We start from the raw sequence: 22509 nt of genomic DNA, 5'->3' as shown, positions 1-22509 counted from the left end.
TAAATAACATTTGCTGAGTTCTTGGTACAGTTATCTTTCCTTTCCATCCCATTTACATTTGTCAAACCATAATGCTGTGTATGTCCCCACACACTCTAAAATTCACACAAATTGTAGTTTATGTAAAAATTTATTTGACCAAAATGTAGAAAAAGTGATACTATTACATATGATACAGTTGCAAGAATCTAAATGAAAAGTGTGGGTTTTATTCAGTTGCACAATTTGCTAGTGTATCTCCTGGGTAGTGTGATGCTTAATAAATAGGAGTGAGGGGCAGGGGATTTGGATAAGCTAGAAGCAGGGTGATTTTTAGTCAGAATTGTAAACTTGAGTTGGCTCCCACACTGCTGGGGAATGTGGAATGTTTCAGCTCTGAGATGTTAACTGAGAAAGCAGAAATCTAACAAAGACAAAATGTGCAGCCCTGTCTACAAAATACTCCATATCCAGTTTAATCAGGAGTTTCTTGGTCTTTGATTAACTTTGTCCTGAAGAAGGAATTAAAATTCCAGATAAGTAAATCTCCAATTTGCCAGTCCCTGGAGTATAGAGGAGATGAAGTTAGGCCACTTACTTTTTCATCTTTACTTTGATGTCAGAGAGCGCCATTCTGCCCAATATTTGTTTATAGAAAAAGAGTCTTAATTATTGATGCTAGCAGTGTTTTTGATACGGCTTCTCTGAATAGGACTGAATTCTACAACATTCATTCCTGCTGAGTGGATGGCCTCATATCGGAGCAGATAAGCATGGGTCATTATTGGAATAAAACATTAGCTCCTCAGAGAACAACTTTAGAGTGAAAGAAGCATGGAGAAGAGCATATCAATCATCTATTCCGAAAACATCTGGGTAATTATTATGACTCTTTTCCAGGCATTCTCATGCTGACTGCTCAGAGGATGTTTGTTCTGCACGGTGGAGGGTGGAAAAGAGCCAGGATGATCAGGTTAACCTCTCTGGTTTATGACTTCCCATAGTAATCCCACCCTCACCCCCCTTTTTTGCTCTGGATGGAAAATCCCCACCCATTTTAATGTGACGGTCCCTGGCCTCCTATAGTGTGACCGATGGTGAATATTCTTCAGCCTTTTAAACTGACCCATGACTAGATATCGGAATCTGTGTTTCGAAAGTGTGAGGTTGTCTATTCTCCCAGGAACCAAATGCCCTCAGTCTTAAGAGAGTATGCTCAATATGAAATACCCTGCCTACCTTAGGAATAAATGCAATTTAAGGATAAAAATAGAGCTGAAAAAGCTGGTGCCATTTGAAAAAAGGAAGGAATAGATTTAACTGGTGCTCAAAGCTTCTCTGATACAAAATATTTGGTCATGTGTTCATAATTTGCTTGACATTTCCAGCAAAGCGAAGAGGCAATAACAAAAGAAACTTCTTACAGGAGAAGAGAAAGACACGGAGCTCTGGAGTTTCTTTTGGAACAAGACTCTTCTGTTTTGGTTATATACAGTTTAGTTCGTTTAGTGTCTGATCCAGTGTCTGATGTAAGCCCACATTCTCTTCTTTGGCCTGGGCAAGCTTTTCTGGTGAGAATTAAGAATGAGGGAAAAATAAATTAATAAGCATCTTTGTTAAAGGAAAAAAAAAAAAGGTTTCTAAACTCCACATTGCCAGAGTGAAAGAGCAGAGAAGGTACTCTACATTTTAATTATAGCAGAACACCGTGGACTAGCAGACACTAAATGCCAAGTTTGGGAGCCGGATAGGGTTGCAAAATAAAATACAGGTGCTCCGTTAAATTTGAATTTCAGATAGACAACGAATAAATTTTTTAACACAAGTGTATCCCAAATGTTGCTTGAGATATACTTATGCTAAAAATTTATTCATTGCCTATCTGATATTCAAATTTAACTGAGTGTCCTATATTTTAATATGATAAATCTGGCAATCCTAGAGTCAGAACACCTGGATTTAAGCCCCAGTTGGGCCAATGAAGTAAGCCATTTAACCTTTCTAGGTCTCAGTTTCCCCATCTATCAAATGGGGATAATAATACCATTGTGTGGCATGGGGGTTATTATGAGGCACAAATGAGAAATGCTTCAGACAGATTTTAGTCTAAGATATGGATGACTTAATACATTTTCTTCCTAGTGCTGGTTAATTAATCCTTGAGCTTATGGTAGGGAGAGATAATCCTGTAACCCATCTTTCCTTTGGAGCTTCTGGGAATGGCTGTTTAAATTCCACACATAATTGTGTTATTGTTTCTATGTGTCCATAGCAGTGTAGTCAAACTGCAGGTAAATGCAACATGATTGAAATTTAAGCCAGACTATAGGTACATTATTAAATAATTGAGATGATGAAACAAACAAACAAACAAAAAACCCAACAAAACCCCAAAATCTAAGATGCCATCTAGGGCTGTGCATGACAGAGCATGAGAGAGAACTGGTTTGCAATGAGTGATGGCTGATAAGGACTAGGCCAAGACTTATTCAAATACCAGAGGAAAGCACAGTGCCTCATAAAATGTGATATGATCAGCTTGGAAATTTTCAGAAAGAATAAAAGTGACTGCAAAAGATGGCAGCCTTTCAACTAAAGCTACTGAACCTTTCATTTGATGTGGCACTTTTAAAAATCGAATCTAGTACTATGACCTGGGAGGATTCTCTCAGAGGACAGTTACTTGGGCCTGTCCAGTCTGGATTAACAGAAGTAACTGAGGGCCTACTATGTGTGAACCAATTTCTCCATTACCTCATTTAATCCTCAACCACTGAGCTATCACTTTTGTTTTTGCAAAAAAGCTAAGCAGCTTGTTCAGGGTTGCACAGCTAAAATGGTAGAGCTGGGATGTAAACCCAGGTTTCCCAACTCCAAATCTCGACCTCACTTCACACCTTGCCACTTGGATTCCCTGGCATCTGCTTTATCATTAGGTCTGAGGCTAACTTTCCCCTAAAGTGTTAATTGCCCTCGAGAAGGTGACAGGCCCCCACGCTGTCAACAAGTAGAAGTAGATCTTCATAGCCCTAATCGCTAAATGAAGTTCCACCTAGGTGCTTAGTTATGCAGACTGACTGGATAGACAGGGCTGCAGTTATTTCAAAGGGTGGAGGCTACATATGGCTGGAAAAATCCCAGGAACAAGTATGCAGAGAGAGAAAACAAAAAACACCTACCCCTACACAGTTTAATCTTTCCAGGGGCATACGTATAGCAATATGTGAGGGGAGTGGTTTATGCAGAAGTTCAGGGTGGACAGCAGTTAGGAACAGAGAAAGGTTGGAGGTGGAAGGGCATGGGTAGTTTAGAGAAGATGTATTTTGGAGGACTGAATATAAAGAATTGTGACAGAGGTTCCCACCTAAATAAAAAATTACTGGATGAGGAATAAGAAGCTATAGTGACCAAAAATTAATGATCTCACTGGAGCTTTTCATGCCATTTTCAGGTTCAAGGGGCAGTCTGGAAGACGGCTTGGACATCAAAATGTCAGTGTTTCTGGGACAATTTAAGGTGGTGGCAGCGGTGGGGTGCAGGGGAGAGCCAGACAGACTATTTAAAATTTGGATTCTCTTGGGAAAACTGATGAGCTTTTGGTCACCATAGGTGTGACCTTTTAACACCCACACGCAAATCTTATGAGCTGTCACTAAACCAAGGTTCCTGGCTCTAGTTAACTCAAGTATGAGGGGAGATAGATGTTAGCATCTCAGGCAACTTCGTTTGGAACTCAGGGAAGAATCACCTCACTTCCTTTGTTTGGCATTCCAGCAGCTTCCATTCCCTTGCCCTGTTAATGGGATGCCCTTTAATTCCTTGTATAGTTGTTTTCTAAGGGCAGGGTATAGAGGTGAGCTTCCTCCCAGGACTGGGAGCTGGAGAGGTGTTCAGTGAACAATGAAGACATAGGGAACCCCAGGCACCACTCTCCGAGTATATCACAGAGAAAACATGAGAAAAGGAGGACTAAGGAGACCAAAATGCCATTGCCGCTATTTGAATCCACAGATGAAGCCCCATCCAAAGGTAGCCTCTTTTTAGCGATAAGCCTGCTGGTTTTTGCAAGTTCTGCTGACTCTATTAAGCTGCTCAGGAGGTTGGATGAGTCTCCATTCAACATAATTTCTATTTAAGGAAAAACTGCTATGGGCATGCAGATACAGTTAGCTAATACATTTGAGAGCTCAGGCCAAGTTGGCTTTTGTTTTTACATTGTCAGAAAAGAATCATGTGGGCATAATTTTCTTTTTGAAACGAGCTCTTCATTTGAACCACTCACTTTTGGTTGCAATCATGGTCAAGGGCCTCATAGCTACGGCTCAAAAGCGGCAAGTGGAGAAAATGAAAATGAGAGGGCATGAAGGTGAGGACTGCCTGTCTTTATTTCTGTCACACAGTCACAGACACAGCAGAAGAAGGCTTGAAAGGTCAAACCAGGAGGCAGGAAACTGGAGCTTCTAGCTTCTAGAAGCCCACAGGAGTATAGGCACCACAGTGAGAAGGCAGACTTCAGTATTGCTAGGACAGAGGGCAGCACCCCAGCCGCCTCTTAGAGAGAGGTCATGTCGTTGAGAGCATGGTCCAGCTCCTCGCTGATAGCTTTGTACTTGAGCTTCTGAGCATATAGCTCGTCTAGAGGGCGGAGGTCCCCAGGGAGAGAGTTCAGAAGAAGAGGTACAGGGTACAGAACGCGAGGGTCGGAATGGAGTGCCACACATGAGCAACGAGAGGAAGAAAAAAAAAGTGAGAAAACAAAGCATGAACTAGGAGAAAGTCGTGTCCTGTGTAACACAAAAGAGAAAACAAAAGATCTATGGAGTGATTTCTAAGTGGTGTGAAGTTCTGCAGGGGGTTAGCCATAATGAACCTTTAAAAAGAGTGGTGACTAGAAATGGCTAGAGCTTCTCCCCACCAATCTCCCACCCCAGGTTATTTCTGACTTTCAATGATGTCATCCAGTCCAAAGGCTGTACTTTGGAATGGGGCATTTTCCCTTACATGGAAACCTCACTTCCTAAATCAAACATTGGGACACATGGTCTGAGGAATGAGTTCTGTACCCTTTCTGGGTGGGACAGGCAGTTTGGGAGATTTCGTTTGAACCCCAAGATTCTGGAAGTTCTGGGTTATTTCATGAAGAACATGGGACAGAATTTTTTTTAAAGATGGAACTCTTCAAGAAATTCTGGGATATGTGGGCAGCAGACTCGCAGACTGGAGTCTTAATTCAGGTCTCCACGGTCTCTAAATTTCCATTTTCTCATACTGTGATAAGCTTTGCACTCTCTGGGAGAGAGCTTCTGTAAAAATGCAAGGCATTTAAAAAATGCAAGGCGTGTCAGAAATGAGCAAATTAAAGGAAATTCTAAAGACTTGAAAAGAATCAGCCATATTTGGGTCTCTTTACTCACATGTGGAGCTAATTAAGCAGAAATATTTTAGTTCTTGAAAAATGGCGACCCTAGTCTGAATTTGATTTGCACTGTTTCATTCCAGGGCTCCAGACTTCCACATGTGACATCACTCTGCACTTTGCTATCCTAAAGTGGACGAAGCCCAAATCAGCCTTTCCAGATTCCCCCCAACTGTCTGGGGATGTGTCGTGTAGAGGGAGGCAGAGCAAACATAATTATGTGGTAATTTCATACCTTCCAGGTCATCAATTGTCTTTTCCAGTTTTGCAACTGTTCTCTCTGCAAATTCGGCACGGGTCTCAGCCTAGGGCAGAAGAAAGGAGTCACTATGAGTGCTTTAAGACCAGCCGCAGGAGAAACCTGAACTAGTTGGATGGAAATCACACGCACCTCTTTCAGTTTGTCAGACAGAAGTTTAATTTCTTCTTCATATTTATCCTCCTTTTCAGAATACTGTGGGAGAGACCAAAACACTGCTTTTAAAAAAGGACGGGAAAAAAAGCACAGAAGAATGCATGTTCCCTGTTCCTTGGAGAAAAGTGTGTGCTTGAAGCTATGAACCTGCCTAAGAAGTGGAGACAGGCACCTTCCCAGGCAGAAGAAATGTGTGCAAAACTCAGAGAATCTGGGAGAGATCCCTCTGGGATGGTATTGATCTCAAGACCTGAGCTGATAACTCAGGATACACATGTGATGAATATGGTGCAGATGACCGCATGGAAATAGGCTACTCAAGGCCCTCCACAGCAGCTGGCCTAACCTATGTTTCCAACCCCACTTCCCATCAGCTTCCCCAAGGTGCTGGCCACTTCCTAGCCCTATTCTGAGTGTTCTCTGGTCTCCAGCCCTTGACTACAACTGGGCCCCCCAGCATGGAATGTTCCATTCCTCATTACTATCTGTCAGAAGTTATGTTTGTCTTTCAGGGCTCGACTCAGATGAATAGTAGCGAACCCTCATTAACTGCCTGCTATGTTGCTAGATATCATCAATCCCGATTTACAGAAGAGTAAAGAGTAACAGGTTAGCTAATTTGTCTAGGGTCACATGGCTACGAAGTGACCAAGCCGTGACTGGAACCTGACTCTGGAATTTGAGCTCCTGGCCAGCATCCCGCTCTACGGTCTTTTCTAACGTCACCTCCTCGTGACACCTTCCCCAACTTTGTGAAGTCCCTCTGTTGAAGCCCCACTGCACTTTGTTACTTTATCAACCCCTCTACTCAGCTAGACTTCAAGATCTTCAAGAACAGAAGCCGTACCATCACTGTAGCATCTCTCCCCGCGACCAGGGCAGCATCTGGCATACATATGTGGTCTGCATTTATTCACCACCTATCCTAGTATGAGATATACGCCAGGCACAATGCTAGGACTAATGACACAGCTCTAAACAAGACATAGTCCCTGTCCTTAAAACCTACAATCTAGCAAGGAAGGCATGCAATTAATTATGATAAATGTGATCAACCATCATGATAGGAAAAGAAGTAGGTGGGGCTACACAGCTGAGAAACACCTAACCTAGGTGAGCAACCTAAAGGATGAATAGGGGGTTGCCAAGCAGAGAGCAAAGGGAAGGCCACCCCAGGCTGAGTGGACAGCAGGTTCAAGGTATTGAAGGTGACCCACATGGAATGTTTGTGAAACTGAAGTTCAATGCAACTGGAGGGGAGCAGGAGGAGGGAGAATGAGGAAGAGATGAGGATGCAGGGGTTGGCAGGGGGTGGGAAGAAGGCCATGGAAGAGCGTGTACGTTGCTCCTAATGCTCTCTCCTGTAATGACTGCTTTGGGTACTGTTTCAGCTAATAAAGCCCAATTCCACCTCTGATTGCCGCTCGACCTTCTAGAAAGTATTTCTGGAGGAACCCAGGGATTCAGTTGAGAGTGAAGCTCTGTAGGCTCTGTATCTATATGATGATCCTCAGATCTACCTAAGAGGAGCCTGGCCAGGTCCCAGTCTCATTCCATCTCCACCTTCCGGGAGGTAGAGATAAAAGATGGTGCTAAGACCCCATCTTAAAAGGGGGGAAATCTAGCCGCTGGACACCTCTTTCTGTAGGGGAAAAACCTGGCTGCTGGGCACCAAAGCTACTGTTAGCAAATACAGGTCAGATCCCTGATACCCTAGCACGCTCCTGCGTACGTCGCGGGGAGAAAAGAAGAAAGTCCGGCAAATCACCCTCCAGCTCAAGCCAACCACCAACCTTTTCAGATGCAGCCTCTAGCGACTTCAGGTTGTTAGTGACATTCTTGAGTTCTTCTTCCAGGTCACCACATTTTCTGCCCAAAGACAAGGGATTTTTGTGTCTTATCTTACATCAGGCAATTCCCCTAAAAGAAGTTTTCAAAAGGAGGAATCGCACTTCCAGGGGCCCCCAGAAAGAATGCGGGGGGAAAAATGTTAATGGCTTTTTCTGAGACACAGCGCTGTGTGTTTATCAAAACCCTATCATGCCAGGCAAAGGCGCGGCAGGCCGAGGAGTATTTGGAAGGTTTGTAAAGCACTCCTGGGCTCCTGCCAAGTCTGAGGCAACAGGGACTTGTGAAATCTATGATTGATGTGGTTGACTCCGGAAGGTGTTTAAGAATGAGATGGGGGCTGGGAGCAGTCGGAGTTTACACCGGACACTCCAGGAAGCAAGGTTGGAGCGGATTTTCGAAACCAGATCTCTCTCAGCACAGCAGGAATGCTCCGGGGAGCTGGATTCCTCACCCAAGTCCGAGGGGGGAGGCATTTTGGTTTTCTGGTGGGGAGCTTGTGGGGATTCCGGTCAATCTTCTCACCTTTCCCCCCAGGAATGTGTCCCAATCCAACAATGACATCAAGAACAAGGCATTTAAACACTGACATGGCACCCTGCCCTCAGTGTTCCCTTAAGAAGGCACAGGGCTTCCCTGGAGGCGCAGTGGTTGGGAGTCCACCTGCCGATGCAGGGGACACGGGTTCGTGCCCCGGTCCGGGAAGATCCCACATGCCGCGGAGCGGCTGGGCCCGTGAGCCATGGCCGCTGAGCCTGCGCGTCCGGAGCCTGTGCTCCGCAACGGGAGAGGCCGCAACAGTGAGAGGCCCGTGTACCACAAAAAAAAAAAAAAAAAAGAAGGCACAGCCTCTGGGAAAACAGACTTCTGGGCTTCTCTGCTCTCCCTGTCTCACTCATCTTTCCCAATACCTTTGTGGGAAGAGTCAACATGTGGGCAGCACTGCCCAGGGCAGTAAGAACAAACAGTTGCCCATCATTCTTTGTCAGCCATGGAGGCAAAGAGGAGGCACTGAGCAATGAGTCTCAGATGCCCGTCCACTTGACCAGAGGCCCTGGTCGGTATCCATTCCCAACACAACCAACTCCCTCCCAGCTCCACCCCCGCCCCGGAGCTGAGCTGGGCGCCACTCAGCCTTGCTCTGCCACTCACAGTTCAGACACCTCGGCACGCTCCTCTGCCCTCTCCAGCTCGCCCTCCAGGATGACCAACTTACGAGCTACCTGCAGAGACGGGAAGGATCGACCGAGACTGACCCCTAAGAGCCACATCTAGTTCAATGCCCTCCCCCGTGCAGACAGCAAGGCCACACCCAGACCATCTGCAACGCGGGGCTTTCAGCTGCTTCTCCGACTCAGACAGTCCCGGAGAAAACCTAAATTCTCTCCCTCAGGCCCCGGGAAGTGAAGGAAGAGATGGGACCATGAGGGCAGGCAGAAGGAGCAACTGAGCTTTCACGGCCTGAAGACCCACGACTGGGGACCACAATTCCCCATGTTAGCCTAACACCAAGCTGCAGGACAAAAAAGGGATCTGATCGCTTGGTTTCCCCATTAAGTCTAAGTCCCCACTTGTCTGAGTGTCACAGAATTTCCCAGGACTTTTGGCGTCGTGGAAGATATGGTTTCCTAGCCAAGTGGCTGTCTTAGGAAAACAGATGTGGACACAGAAGGACAGCTGAGCTGACCAAGAACTTCCTTTAGGCGGCCCCAGGGTTCTCCCTATCACAGATCCATTTCCTCCCCACTTCCTGCTGCTGCCATCTACCAGCCCCACTCACCCCAACTCACCTCCTCGTATTTGCGGTCAGCCTCCTCAGCAATGTGCTTGGCCTCTTTGAGCTGCATCTCCTGAATCTCCATCTTCTCCTCATCTTTCATTGCCCGGTTTTCTATCACCTTCATTCCTCTGCAAGGAGCAAACCTCGTCATTACTTCCATACATTACCGCCTCATCACACACCTCCATGCATCTGCTCATCTAAACACTTCTCTGACATCTACCAAGAACCGTACTCCGAACAGGAAATTGTAGAGCTGCTCACATTCACTTCATCTTTGCCAAATGCCAGGCACTAAGTGCCTCAAACTTCACAACCCCCGCCCCCAGAGTAGGTACATTATCCCCATTTCACGGAGGAAGAAACTGAGGCATAGAGAGACTCAGTTAAGCAAATAACTTGCTTAAGGTTACACAGCCAGTAAGTGGCAGAGCTGGGATTCAAACTGGTGATGTGGCTCTAGAGTCCATGCTCCCATCCTATAGAGTCTCTCACTAACTAGTAACAAGGGGGACTTGTACGCCAGCAGTTACCACGATGTGATCGGAGGTCTGGGCCCAGCTTGGCTGTTGGAATGATGAATTCTGCTGCAGTGAAGTGGTGTGTGTGTGTGTGTGTGTGTGTGTGTGAGAGAGAGAGAGAGAGAGAGAGAGAGAGAGAGAGACGAGGCACTTCCCAGAAGAGAGTCCACAAATGAACAAGGAGGGGAAAGGTATTCTTCAGTGAGACAGGGCTGTACAAGAAAGCCCCAGAGGAATGAAAGAATATGGCAGGGAGGTCAGGGTGGCTGGACCATAGGCTGCTTGAATGACACACTAAGTGTTTTATGCCAAGGGGACATGGAACCACAGGAGGGTTTCAAAAGCAGGAGTGAGTGGAAACCAGAATGATGGATGGACTGCAGTGGGAAGACCAGGTAAGAGGCAGGTACCCACAAAGTGATGGGTGAGGAAGGCCTGAACTGAAGTGGATACTGAACTGAAGTCCACTTTGGAAAGGACAGCGTCCTGGGGATGGCTGGAAGTCTCCTACAACTTTTGACCATGAAATGGAGCTCACTCTAGCCTGCACTGCTTGGGGTGGACAAGGTAAGATCAGATACTTCCAAAGAAGAGGCCAGTGCTGGATAATGTATCGATGTGTGCTGTGCCTGCCCACAGCAGAGGACCATATACTTCTTTTCTTTTTTTTTGAATTTTTGAATCATTTAATTTTTTTATACAGCAGGTTCTTATTGGTTATCCATTTAATACATATTAGCGTACATGTGTCAATCCCAATCTCCCAATTCATCACACCACCCCAACCCCCACCATATACTTCTAACAAATGCTTGCATTCGGACTACCACTACCATTCTCAGCTGACTATCAAAACACTCTCCAGGCCTGTACCAGTCCTCAAGGTCATCAAGTTTGAAAAACCCTCTGCAGCAGTGGAGAGATCAAAGTGACTTGTCCAAGGCCACACAGTAAATGGCAGTGGCTTTTTGGAAGAACTTAAATCTAGATTCTCCATCTCCCAAGTATAAGATTCTTTCTACCTAAACAGCAGTGTCTAACAGGGGTACCATCAAAGGCCTCTGGTAACGTGATACCAATAAGTGAGGGGCTTTCCCAGGCTCTCGTGGTTTGCCTTGGGGAGGTCACAGAAGTGAGACAATCTGGCCAGGCTGGTCTGACTGTGAACAACGGTAGCAGCTAATCTAGGCCCCAGGCACAGCCACGAGCAACTTGTGACTGGATCCTTCACACTTCCTTGTGACTGCCCTGAGCGGCCACCCTCTCCCTCTATTAAGTGGCTGAAGCAGAGATCTGTGCCTGCACTGGGATCTGTGCCCTGGGTAGGACTATTCCACTGCACGGGAAGAAATTTCCCACTTGGGCAACTCGAAAAGTCAATCTCCAAGATTCCCCGGTTGGTTCTGCTTCTCCAGGGTATGGTCACAACAGTACAATCGGGAATGAACCCTTGGGAGGAGTATATACCAGAAAACTATGGTGGATGGGTCCGGTGAGAATTCTGTTGTGAAGATGTGGCAGATACACGAGGACCAATGGGCCAGCCCACACCATGACCACACAAGGAACCCATTTACCACCACACAGAGACAGCTGCTTCTGTGAATTACACAATCTGCCCTCAGTCCTCCAGAGCCTGCGCCAAGGCGTGCCAGAGAACTTGCCCACTCTGGAGGACACAGTACCCTTCTGGAGGCAGCGTAGCTCTGTCGGTGGCAAATATATTAATGGGACTGGTTCGTGCATGTCCCTGACACACAGCTGTCCAGTAGCCCAAAGCCTGAAGCACTGCCTACGAACATCTATGTAGATGGCCCATTCCAAATGTTCATCCCCCGCCTTCTCACATCACCCTGGAAACTGATGTCTTGAGAACACTGATGACGAGACGCACAGCGACTTTCAGGGAGAATGTGAGAAGCAGCGTTCTGCAAACTGATTGCCAGTGACAGTTGCAGTTGCAATCTTATGTGTCCATTTTTTGCCTTCTTCTGCCTGTTGTTAGGTTTCCTTTGGAACCACCACATCAAATGCCCCTACCTACAGCATGATGGTTTACAAGGCGTTGCACCTACGTACAAACCATACGCATTTGTACGTATGTGCACACGTGCAGGTCTGTGTGATCTCATTTACTCTCACCCCAGCTCTGGCAGGTCCGCTCTACAACACGATCCCCGTTTCCCAGAAGCAAGCGCTAATGCCACTGGGTTCAAAGCGTCCTTACCTCTCACTCTCATCTGCAGCCTTTTCTGCCTCCTCCAGCTTCTGCAGGGCTGTGGCCAGTCGTTCCTGAGCCCTGTCCAACTCCTCCTCAACGAGCTGGATGCGTCGATTGAGAGCTGCCACATCACCTTCAGCCTAGGGAGGTCAGAGGTGCAGCCAGGTTAAGAAGGAAACGGGTCAGCTAACAGCAGGAGCCCTCCACTCACAGTGCCCTTTACCCCCAGCTAACCCGCTTCCCCTGCCAAAGCCCACCCAGGAATCCAGGTGATAAGGAGTTCACACTCTGTCTCATCTGGAGAATGTGAATTTTCCATATGATCTTTCCCCCAAATGTCAGCAAACATCTACCACAATAGGACAGTCTGTCAAGTCAATACAGGAGAGAGAGATAAGTAAGCTGTATGTTCCAAGAGGACGGTGCTGGCCTCTCCATGGTATTTCTAGAGAGCAAGGCCACCAGTGGCCAGCTCACCCTGTCACATAAGGTCTGCTCCCAGCCACCTGAATGGCAAGACAAATGCAAGAATCTGGACGCCTCAGTTACATGTTGGCCATACAGCTGGGAGGGAGGCTGGGGGCGGCCCAGTTGGAACGCCGTCCTTAACCAAGCCTGGCTGAGAGATGTTGGGACAAAAAGATACAAGAAAGGAAAGGAAAGAAAACTTGGTTACAGGCATGGGAGGGATGTCAGAATGTTGTTAGTGGCTTTTCAAGATGTTTTCACCTACAAGGAAGGGAATATGGTAGCGTGCATAAAAGCAAGAACTCCAGGATCACAGTGTGCTGGGTCAGAATCCCCGCTCTGCCAGTTTATAGCCACGTGGCATTGGGCAGGTCGTTTCACGGCTTGCTCTGAGCCTCCCTATCCCAGGGCCTGCTTGCTTCGCGCCTCTGTGGGGACTGTAAAGGAAGGGTATGGCATTGCACCTGGCATGTGGGAAGTCCCACAAAGTGCAGTTCTTACTGCCACGGTTTCACCTCATTTAATCCTCACGTATCTCACCCATTTTACAGCTGGGGAAATTGAGAGATCCAGTGAGGCGAAGTAGTCTGGTTCAGTGTCACAGAGCTGGTAGGGAACGGCTTCTTGAGCCCCAGCCCAGGGTTCTTCCCTCGCCGAACCTGTGCTCTGAGTCCTGCAGGGGCTTCGAGGCCACACACTTAGGAATATTGCCAATTGGTCAAATGGAGCTCAACCGACGGGAGAAATATAAAGCTACCCTGGCTTCTTCATAACAAGACAAGAATCTCTGAATTGGGGAAGGCTGTAAAAATCCGTGGAGTAATAGAATAAGGCCAGAGTTGCTGAAAAGCACAGTCAGGAAACTTTTCTTAGCTCCGGAGTCCTAGCAGCAGGGGGAGCAGAAGCTCCCACAGGTGTTTTTGATCGCAACTTCCTCTGCAACATCAGTTTGGGGAATCCATTGAAACCACTGATGAACTATTTTAAGAAATGTCACCCACTCGTTCCAACGAGTGGGTGCTTTTTATTCTTTTTAAATGATATGAATCTTAACTCCTTCAGCAACTGGGGCAGGAACTGACTTCCCCCCAACCCCGTGTTTTTTAGGACGCTCACAAAATGGTGCAACCAACACCATTATCTAATTCCAAACGTTTTGTCACCCCGAAAAGAACCCTCATACCCGTTAGTAGTCAAGGAACGGACGTTTTAGATCATGCAGAGGTGCTCGATTCACGAGTAGTCTTAAAAAAAAACAAAACACTGCCTCTTTACGTGGGGGATTCTGAATCCCGACAACCAAGCTTTGGGCACATTTTCAACTATCTGGAATCGAGACAGTTCTGAGATACATTCATATATGTACACATACATACATACATACATATGTATTTTTGGAAAACTGCTAGTCACTGCTAGTCATTTTCGGTTCCACCCCTTCCTGCAATCAAAGCTTCTACACGCTACAAAGGATTTCCCTTATAAGGTAAAAGAGGCTTGCTAGATACATGTGGCAAAGGAACAGGAAGATGTCGGTTAATCACACAAAAATCTAAACGAAACCAGCTGTTGGGAGGCAGACCCAGAAGTCTGCCACACGCCGGCTCTTGGCTTTCTCTACAAGAGACTGAAAAAGTGCCCCCCCCTTCCCCCCTGGGCTCAATTCCTTTTGCCCAGGAACCTTCTTAAGGCTTTTCCCCTTTCCTGATCAAGAGAAGCATGCCTTGAAAAGTGAACTTTTTAAGAAGTTCGAAACTTTCCAAAAACATCTCTCCTCCCATATTGGACTGTCCCGCTCCTGAGTCTTGGCTCACGGCTGAGGGCCATTTTTAAGCAGAAGTAATTGTCCTCCAGAGATGACTTGGGATGAGATCAGAGGGAGGGTTATGCCGGTTACGTGTGCGAAAGAGGCCAAACTGGCTACTGTTGGAGGCTTACACCAGGTTTCTGAGGCCTCTTCACGCCAGAGCAGCCCTTACAGGATTAAATGCTTTGACTCTGGCCAGCGGAGAAACAGTCTGGGGGGCTCTTCCCCAGACCTGTCAGTACACATGGCAGCTCCATCTGGTTGGGCACTTTTTCCACTTTTGGGGTACCCACCCTGAGTCCCAGCACTCCAGCTTTCAGGGACCCTGGGCTTCCACCCTCTCCCCCAACTTTCTTTCCTCTGAGTCTTTGCACAGTCTCTTGTCCCGGAAAACTCTTATTTATTCTATAAGGCTGTTCAACCTCCATTTTGAAGCCTACCCCACTGGTTCTCTACTTCTGTCCTGCTCCCATAACAGTACGCAGACACACCCCGCCCACAATGTTAATCAGCCTTATTTGTCTGACTCTCCTTGCCCCCCCCCCACTAGGCTGTGAGCTCCTCTAGGGGTAGAACGAGGGGAGAAAAAAGTCCAGTAATAGAGCTCGTACTATATGCCAGTTGCCATGTAGGGAGGTTTTACTCCTGAGACCCTCCCAACTATCCTTGGGGTCAGCATTATTGTCATCCCTACTTTGTAGATGGAGACACGCTCCTAGCAGTTAAGTACACCAATACAGACCTCTCTCCAGCCCCACTGGTGGCCACCACCTGTCCCGTCCCAAGGGGCAATCAGGGGACGGAGAGGGGGCGGTGAGGCCCCCTCCTCATTCAGCCCCATTATCTGCCTCAAGCCCCGCAACTTGCAGCGGCCGCACACAAAACGATCTTGGGTCGGGGGCCCCATGCTAACATTCCAAGGGTCTTCTAGAGGAAGGCGGGTTCCGCGGCCCGCGTTCCCACAGGGACCAGCTGGGGAGGGAAAGGCCCGCGGCTCGGGACTGAACTTCCGCCCCAAGTCTGGAGCAGACACGTCGCCGCCGCGCCCCTGGGAACAGCTGGGAAAGTTCGGCAGGAACCGGGAAGCCTCGGAAGAGGCGAGAAAGTGCGACGCCCCCAGCTCCACTCCCGGTTTCGGCCTGTCCAACCCTAGACAATGGAAGTTCAACGTTTTCACTCTCACTTCCCGCTCCTAGGTGGAGCAGCAGCTCCCCGCCCTCCCCCGCCCGGACCCCGGCGCCAGCGGCGAGTCGGAAGGCAGCAGGGTGCCCCCTACCCCCTCTCCCTACTCCAGGATCGCGTACACCCCCCCGCTCCGCCCCATCCCCCCATTTCCCGCTCGGCCGGCCCCGCCCGACCCGGATGCGGCGCCCCCTCCCCCGTCCCAGGCTAGGGAAGGAGGATGGCGATGGAGGAACGGGTCTCAGCAGAGGGTCCCAGGTTGCGGGTCCGCGATCGGGAGCGCCGGGGCCCGAGGGTGCAAAGGTGGGATAATGGGGGCGATGATGGGGGGCGACAGCGGCGGGCGCGCAGGGAGCGCGGGAAGCGGGCGGCGCCGGGATAAGGGAAGAAAGGAGGGCGCGCCGCAGCCGAGGGTGCAGGAGCCGGCGCGCAGGCTCTCACTTTCTCTCGCCGCTCGCGCTCGCCGTCCAGCTCCCGCTGCAGGCCCTGCGCGCGGTCCTCCGCCTCATCCGCCTGCTGCTGCAGGGCCTGGATCTTGCGTTTCACCGCCTCCAGGGAGTTGAGGCCAGCCATGGCGCGGAGGCGCACGCAGCGGGCGGCGGGCAGCGGCGGGCGCTCGTCTCGGCTCGGCTCCGGCGAGAGCTGCAGTAGCCGCGCCCCGGCCCCAGAGCCTTTGCCTGCGCCAGGGCCGCCCCCGCCTCTCCCCGCCCCCGGCCCGGCCGCTGTCGGGGCGATGAGGTCACCCGGCCGGGCAGCCGACGTCAGCACCGCTGGGGGAGGGCCTGACGTCGGCACCGCTGGCCGCAGCTGCTGGAAAGTGCCCTCTTTCGGGACTTATTTGGAGAAAGCGCCGGGAGGCACCGCCTTCTCCTCTTCCTCTTCCTCCTCCTCCTCTTCCTCCAGCGCTTCCCGCCCGCCCGGCCCCGGGGCTCCTGTCCGGCCCTGCCACGGGCGCCCCCATTACTGGGCACGTACGTCGGAGGCTTTCTTCTCCGTCAGCTCCAGCTTCTCCTGCGCGTCCTTCAGGTCCTCGGAGTATTTGTCCAGCTCATCCTCCGTCCCCTTCAGCTTCTTCTGGAGGTGCGTCAGCTCCTCCTCTACCTGGGGACAGATAGGGGGACGCATCAGCCTGGGGGCCACGTCCCCGCGGCGCAGGGGCGTCCCCCGCATTCATAGGAGTCCAGGTTTCCTCATCTGTAAAACAGGGGTAACAATGTTACGCACCACTCAATAAACGCACCACTCATACCTGTTAATATGACTTTCACATCCTTTCCTTATCCTGGGACCAGCTGTGCTTATCTTTTTTTGGAGTCCCCCAATACTCTTGCAGAATGGATCACAGCTTTTGGGAAACAAGTCCCGACAAGTTTCCTACAAACACGCGTTCAATTTTGCAGCCTCCTCAGGGGAGTCTCATACTCTGGGCCTGGACCATCCCTCTACCCTCAGCCTTCCCAACACTGGCAGCAGAGGATCTTCCTAAGTATGTTTACCCTCCCTCAGTCTAGAACCTGCCATGGTTCCCTATTGCCCAAGAGAGTGGTTCTCACAAAATACCCTGAAGGATTGACAGGCTCAATCCCCGCCCCCGCCCCCCACTCCTGGACTTTGGGGGCTTACTAGAAGAGAGCTACTCCTTAAAGATCACTTTCCTGGAAGGCTCAGGTTAAATCTCTTAAATTCTTGCAATCTGGCTTGTGTTCGTTTTAATAAAAGTGTCTCCTGCATTCCCCACATTTTCAGTCCTCTTTTGTTTATCCCAAGAGTCTTGCCAGCCTCCTGGCACCCCCAGTTTGAGAAGGTCAGGTCTGTGGGATACAAACCACAGACCCCTTCACCTCTCCATCACCCCCCACCACACCAGTCAAGGGTCAGCTCAGAAAGCTTTCTCAGCACCCTCCCTCCCTCCCTCTGTGCGCCTCCCTCCCCTGCAGTAACTCTAGGCTGGGGTGGTCAGTCCAGATCAGGCTTTGATCTGATTTTATGTCTCAGGTGGTTTGACCCCTGGTCCTGTTCATGCTCCCAAGGTGGGCAGGCAGCCCCCATGGGCCCTGCATCCTCCTCCTCCTCACAGCAGGAAGCCCAGAGAGGTGGAGTGACTTTCCATGGATCACACAGAACAGGATTTGAACCCACATCTGAACAGGCCCTCGTAACAGGCCTGCTTTTCTGCATCCCTCCCTAACTTGCTCATGTTCACTCCTGAGACAATGTGCAAAATGTGCCAGGTTCTCTGTGTGTGTGTGTGTGTGCACGTGCACGCGTGCATGTGTGCAAATTCTTAAAAGGGCTGCTATCCCAGCCTCCCATTACCAGGGCTACTGAGTGTCCTACCGCTGAGCTGGGGAATGGAAAAGAGGGTGGGAGATCAGAGGAGGAGGAGGGTGGCTGCAGCTCCCGCAGCTCCCGCCTAAGACAGGGTCCACCGACCCTGACTTGACCTCTAGGCAAGGAGCCCGGAAGCCTGACTCCAAATCCCAGCTATATGACCCCGTCCCCTTTTCTGGCCTCAGTCTCCTCATCTACAAAATGGAAGCCTTGACGTGGTGGTCTCTGAGCGCCCTGGCTACTGCTTTTGAACTTCCACTTTCACTGAGAAAATGAGCCAGTTTCCTTAAAGACAGGTCAGCCTGACCCAGCGTCCACCTGACTTCCTTCCAGATCTGTGTGGTAGAGCATTTCCTAGGTGCCAACTGTGTGCCAGGCACAACGCTCTTTTAACATGAAAAAGTGAGGGCAGGTTCTGCAGCGTCGGGCTCATTTGGGTGTCAAGATTGTTTTTGACGACTTTTTCTGGCAAAGTTTGGACAACAAGGAGTGGGGACTGTGATAAGGGAGGCAGAGTCCTATGAAGCAGTTAGAATGTGCCAGACACATTACAAATACCGTCCCCCTGAAGCCTCGTGTCACAGAAGGGTAAACTGAGTCCCTAAACAAGAAAGGGACCTGCCCAACGCCATACGGATAGGGCACTGGAACCCTTGTCAGACTGATTCCAAAACTGGTAGGCTATACTGTGCCCACTGCCCATCACGCCCTCCTCCCACTGACCCTCCACACCCAGCCCCCTCCCCTGGGTGGCCTGCACTGCTGCCCTGGGCCCCCAGTCCCTGTCCCACCCTCTCGCCCAACCCTGACCCCTGAGGCAGGGGGTGCCCTCCGTGTTTGGTTCTGTCTCCCCCAGCCTGAGGCTCCTTGCGAGACAGGCCTGGGGCTGAGGTCAGTCTGGGCTCCAGCATCACCCAGTATGGGACTGGGCCTGATGTTCGCCACAGAACCCCGGGGGAAGTTTGCAGAATGAATCAATGACACAACTGCAAACCCGTCAGTGGTTGGAGCTGGGTCTGAAAAATAAATAAAGTGGACACAGATCGGGTTCCTTTCCCTCTGTCCGAATTCCACACACAAAGTGTGTACGGGTGCGTGGTGCCTTGCCGGGGTTGGGGCGGAGGGGGCGCTGAGCCTTGCACTGACTCTGCAAGGTCTCCCTCAAGTTGCTTCCTTCTTGGGGCCTAGTTTCCCTGCCTGTAAAACTTTGGCCAGGAGGGTCATGGGCTGCGTACCATAGTCCCGGCAAATGGGGCCTTTGGGCAGGGCTGAGGCAGGATGTGGGGTCAAAGGCCAGTTGGGGCGGATGTCGCTGCCCTGGGAGGGGAGCGGGCAGGATGTGGGCAGGCTGGGCCTCCTGGTCCCATTTCCATACTGGAGAGAGAGGGCTTGGAATTGGGACTTTACTGCAGGTTCCCTGAGGGTCAGGCTGGCCTAAGACCCATGCTCTCTGGCCTCCTGAAGCATAAGGCAGTCCAGATAAATTGAGTTTTTCACCACCTCCCGCCTTTGCCCCAGGCAGAACTGGCCATCTGCGCTATGGGGCTCAGGCTTCTGCGTTGGACCTCTGGAATCTTGGGTGCCCTGCCATCAGAAGGCGTTGTTTGCCCCCATTTCTCAGATAAGAGCACTGAGGGCTCAGAGAGGGGCAGCAATGTGCCCTGAGTTACAGAGCTAGGAGATGATCCGACCTGGATTTGAGCACAAGTCCACCCCAGTGGGCAGCTTTGTGGAAAAAAAGAGAACAGAATGAAAATCCAGCTGGAGACCAGAGAACCTGTCCCTGCCTCCTTGGCCGTGCAGCTGGCTGGATGCTTTGAGGAGCCTTCCCTTTTGAACTTGTGTGCGCCTTGGTAGAGTGTGCTCTATCAGTCACTCACACCTTAGTGAAAATTAGAGCCATAGAATTGCTTTTTTTTCTGAATTCCTAGCTAAGCCCCTCTTGGTAAGGGCTAAATGATGGATGGAAGCCGGCAGCTCAGGGCCAGCCCAGGATGGGTGTTTGTGTTTGCCAGGGAGGGAGGAGGAGAGTTTATGGCAGGGAGAACTGGGGTGGGGCTGTCCTGTGCGGATGTGTCACAGGCGCCTAGGGCAGCCCCAGGACACTGGGGGATGGGGAGGCCCAAAGGGGAGGTAGGGCAGGGCGGGAAAGAATCCTGAGTTTATTGAGCGCTTACACTGTGCCGGGTCCCAGGCCAAGGGCTCCACCTGCCTAGTCACCCCTCGTCCTCCCATGGTGGTGAGGAAGGCATCACTTTCACTTCCCCATTTCACACAGGTAGCCACCGAGGCACAGAGAGGTGAAGGTGTTTGCTCCAGGGTGCTCAGTGACTAAGCTGTGAGCAAGGCCAGCCTGAGTTCAGAGCCCGCACTTTTACCTGCTGAGCTGGCCTGACGCCTGGGATGGGCAGGGCTGGGCCCTTGGTGGTACCGTCCTAAGCGCCTCCTGGGGCTGGTTCGAGACCCTGACGCTCCTGAGGGCTTGGCAGTTGACCCCAAGGGTGCAGATGAGCCGTGGGGGGCAGGGCACTGTGGGAGGGCTCAGGACCCCCTTCCCTCCTCTCCCTGGCGGCTCTGGCCACCCAGACACAGACAACTGACTTCTGCTGTGTCCCAAGCCACGGCCTTGGGACGGCCCAGCCCAGGACACTTCCATTAGCCCTCTGATGTGTCCCGGCTGCCTGGGCCTCCCGGGAACCTTGTCCCCAAAGCTCTGGGTCTGGGGCCTCTGCCTTCCACAGGTATCCCCGCCTTCCCCTGCCAGGCTCACAGCAAGGGCTCCCCAGATACACAGAGACACATTGAGATTCTCAGGTTCACCCTCAAATCTCTGCCCACCCTAGCCTCCAGCCCCTCACTCAGCTGCCCCTGCAGTCGGTCACAGCCGGCCCCACCATGCACCCACACTTGGCCATGCTCCTCGGACTGTCACGCACAGTCACACCTGAGTGTGCTCTGACACGGGCACCGGGTCACCCACACTGACACAGGTACCCCAACAGGCACACACATACCCTGACACACACGCACGCACGCCAGCCCAAACACACAGTCACCTTCACACACACACACACACACACACACACACACACTCACCCTGACACCCGCACACTCCATTAATGTCATGTCAACTTTTGCGCAAGCACACACACAGCTAGCCTCTCCCCTATACACCCAAACCCCTGCTGATACCACCAACACACACAGACTCACAAACATAGCCATACTCTTCCACACCCACTTTCCCACAATTGCACGCACAGGCTTCCCTCTGCACACACATTCTTAGTCACCTTCACCCCTCCAGAGAGCTGAAACACACACACAACACATGTGAACACACAAATGCTCACATACACAAATACCTTTCACACACACAGCATCCCCAAACCACCCCCTCTAGGATACCCCCCAACACTGATGCCTTTACCCCAACACACATCCGCACACCCTCACATTTGCACACACACAACCAGCCCACACAAACACCCCTCTCTTTCTCACACGCTTTCTTAGTCTCCCTCTCTCTCTCATTCGCTTTGCTCCCACTGGCTTTGTTGGGAGTGGGTCCAGTTGGCCCCCTCTCTCCCAGCCCAGAGACCCCTCCAGGGAAGACGAAGCAGCACTCTTTCTCAGCCGGAGCATCACCCCCTGTGTCTCCCCCAACCTCCGAGTACCAAGATTTCCCAGACCCCCACCGTCGGCCCCAGAAGCTCGCCAGCTCAGAGAGGGTGCTGGGCTGCCCGGCGCAGCCCAGCAGAGGCACGTCCGTCACCTGCTTGCACTTCTCCTCCGCAGCTTTCTTGTCCGACTCCGCCTGCTCGGCCCGGTCGATGGCGTTCTCCTTGTCCAGCTTCAGCATCTGCATCTTCTTCTTGATGGCCTCCATGGCTGGGCAGTCGGGGGGCGAAGGCGCAGGAAGGGCTGCGGGATCGAGTGAGCGGCGAGGGCGGTGGAGAGGCCCTTATAGGCTCCCCAGGGTGCGCCACCCTGCTTCGGGGCGAGTCTTGGAGGAGGCCCAAGCTCAGGCCGGCTGGGCCAGCCACCACTCGCTTGCTTGTTCAGGAGGACTTGGCCAGCTCACCAGCCTCCCCACAGCCCTCGCCTTATTTGGATCTAGGATTTTCTCAAAGGAAAAAAAAAAAAAAGGCCCGACCCGTTTCCGTTTTTAACCTGGTGACACAGGTCCCGCGTGCGCGAGCAGGCACAGCGCCGGCCCAGGAGGATGAGGGCGGCCTGCCGGCTGGTCTGTTTCCCCATCTGTGCTTGGGTGGGCTGAAGAGGGCTTGTGGGGGGGTGCAGAGTAGGGGTGTGGTGCGGTGACGGGGCTCCTGTCCTCCCTTCTTCTCCCCTCTGGGTCCCTCCAGGTATTGGGGGCTCAGGACCCCATCCCATCTGCTACCACCCCTGGGGGACTCCCTGGATTACTCCCACCTGTCTGACCAGTCTCTGTCTCATCATCTCCCTCTCTCTTTCAGTGACTGTCTCTGTCTCTCTCTATCTCTTTTGTCTCTGTGTCTCTCTCCATCTCTTTTTTGTTT

The 22509-nt window shown here is 51.0% G+C and overlaps 1 protein-coding gene across 4 annotated transcripts; it reads right to left on the bottom strand.

Annotated features, from left to right (window-relative positions):
• Window positions 1-111: 111 nt before the first annotated feature.
• Window positions 112-22026, bottom strand: TPM4 (tropomyosin 4). 4 transcript variants are annotated; one of them, XM_027084507.1, is made up of 9 exons: window positions 21744-22026; window positions 16613-16738; window positions 12187-12320; window positions 9449-9566; window positions 8811-8881; window positions 7604-7679; window positions 5787-5849; window positions 5631-5700; window positions 112-1547 (listed from the first exon to the last, which is right to left on the bottom strand). In XM_027084507.1, the coding sequence occupies exons 1-9, from the start codon at window positions 21855-21857 to the stop codon at window positions 1465-1467; spliced, it is 855 nt and encodes a 284-aa protein (XP_026940308.1). In that variant the 5' UTR covers window positions 21858-22026; the 3' UTR covers window positions 112-1464. The 4 variants fall into 4 exon arrangements, with proteins under 4 accessions (XP_026940308.1, XP_026940309.1, XP_026940310.1 ...); XM_027084509.1 differs by lacking the exon at window positions 112-1547 and adding an exon at window positions 4327-4614 and having other exon boundaries at window positions 21744-21901; XM_027084508.1 differs by lacking the exons at window positions 16613-16738; window positions 21744-22026 and adding an exon at window positions 16079-16479.
• Between the last annotated feature and the right edge of the window lie 483 nt (window positions 22027-22509).

This window comes from Aethalodelphis obliquidens, unplaced genomic scaffold (genome assembly GCF_003676395.1).
Source record: "Aethalodelphis obliquidens isolate GAN/ISIS:26980383/991018 unplaced genomic scaffold, ASM367639v1 scaffold53, whole genome shotgun sequence".
Lineage (NCBI taxonomy): Eukaryota > Metazoa > Chordata > Mammalia > Artiodactyla > Delphinidae > Aethalodelphis > Aethalodelphis obliquidens.
This window is presented reverse-complemented; position numbering and strand designations above follow the sequence as displayed.

Coding starts and splice junctions, on each gene's coding strand:
- TPM4 (XM_027084507.1), bottom strand. CDS start 21,857: ATGGAGGCCATCAAGAAGAAGATGCAGATGCTGAAGCTGGACAAGGAG. Junction 12,321..16,612: donor CGGAGAAGAAAGCCTCCGAC/GTACGTGCCCAG, acceptor TGACCTCCCTAG/GCTGAAGGTGATGTGGCAGC. Junction 1,548..5,630: donor GACAATTGATGACCTGGAAG/GTATGAAATTAC, acceptor AATTCTCACCAG/AAAAGCTTGCCCAGGCCAAA.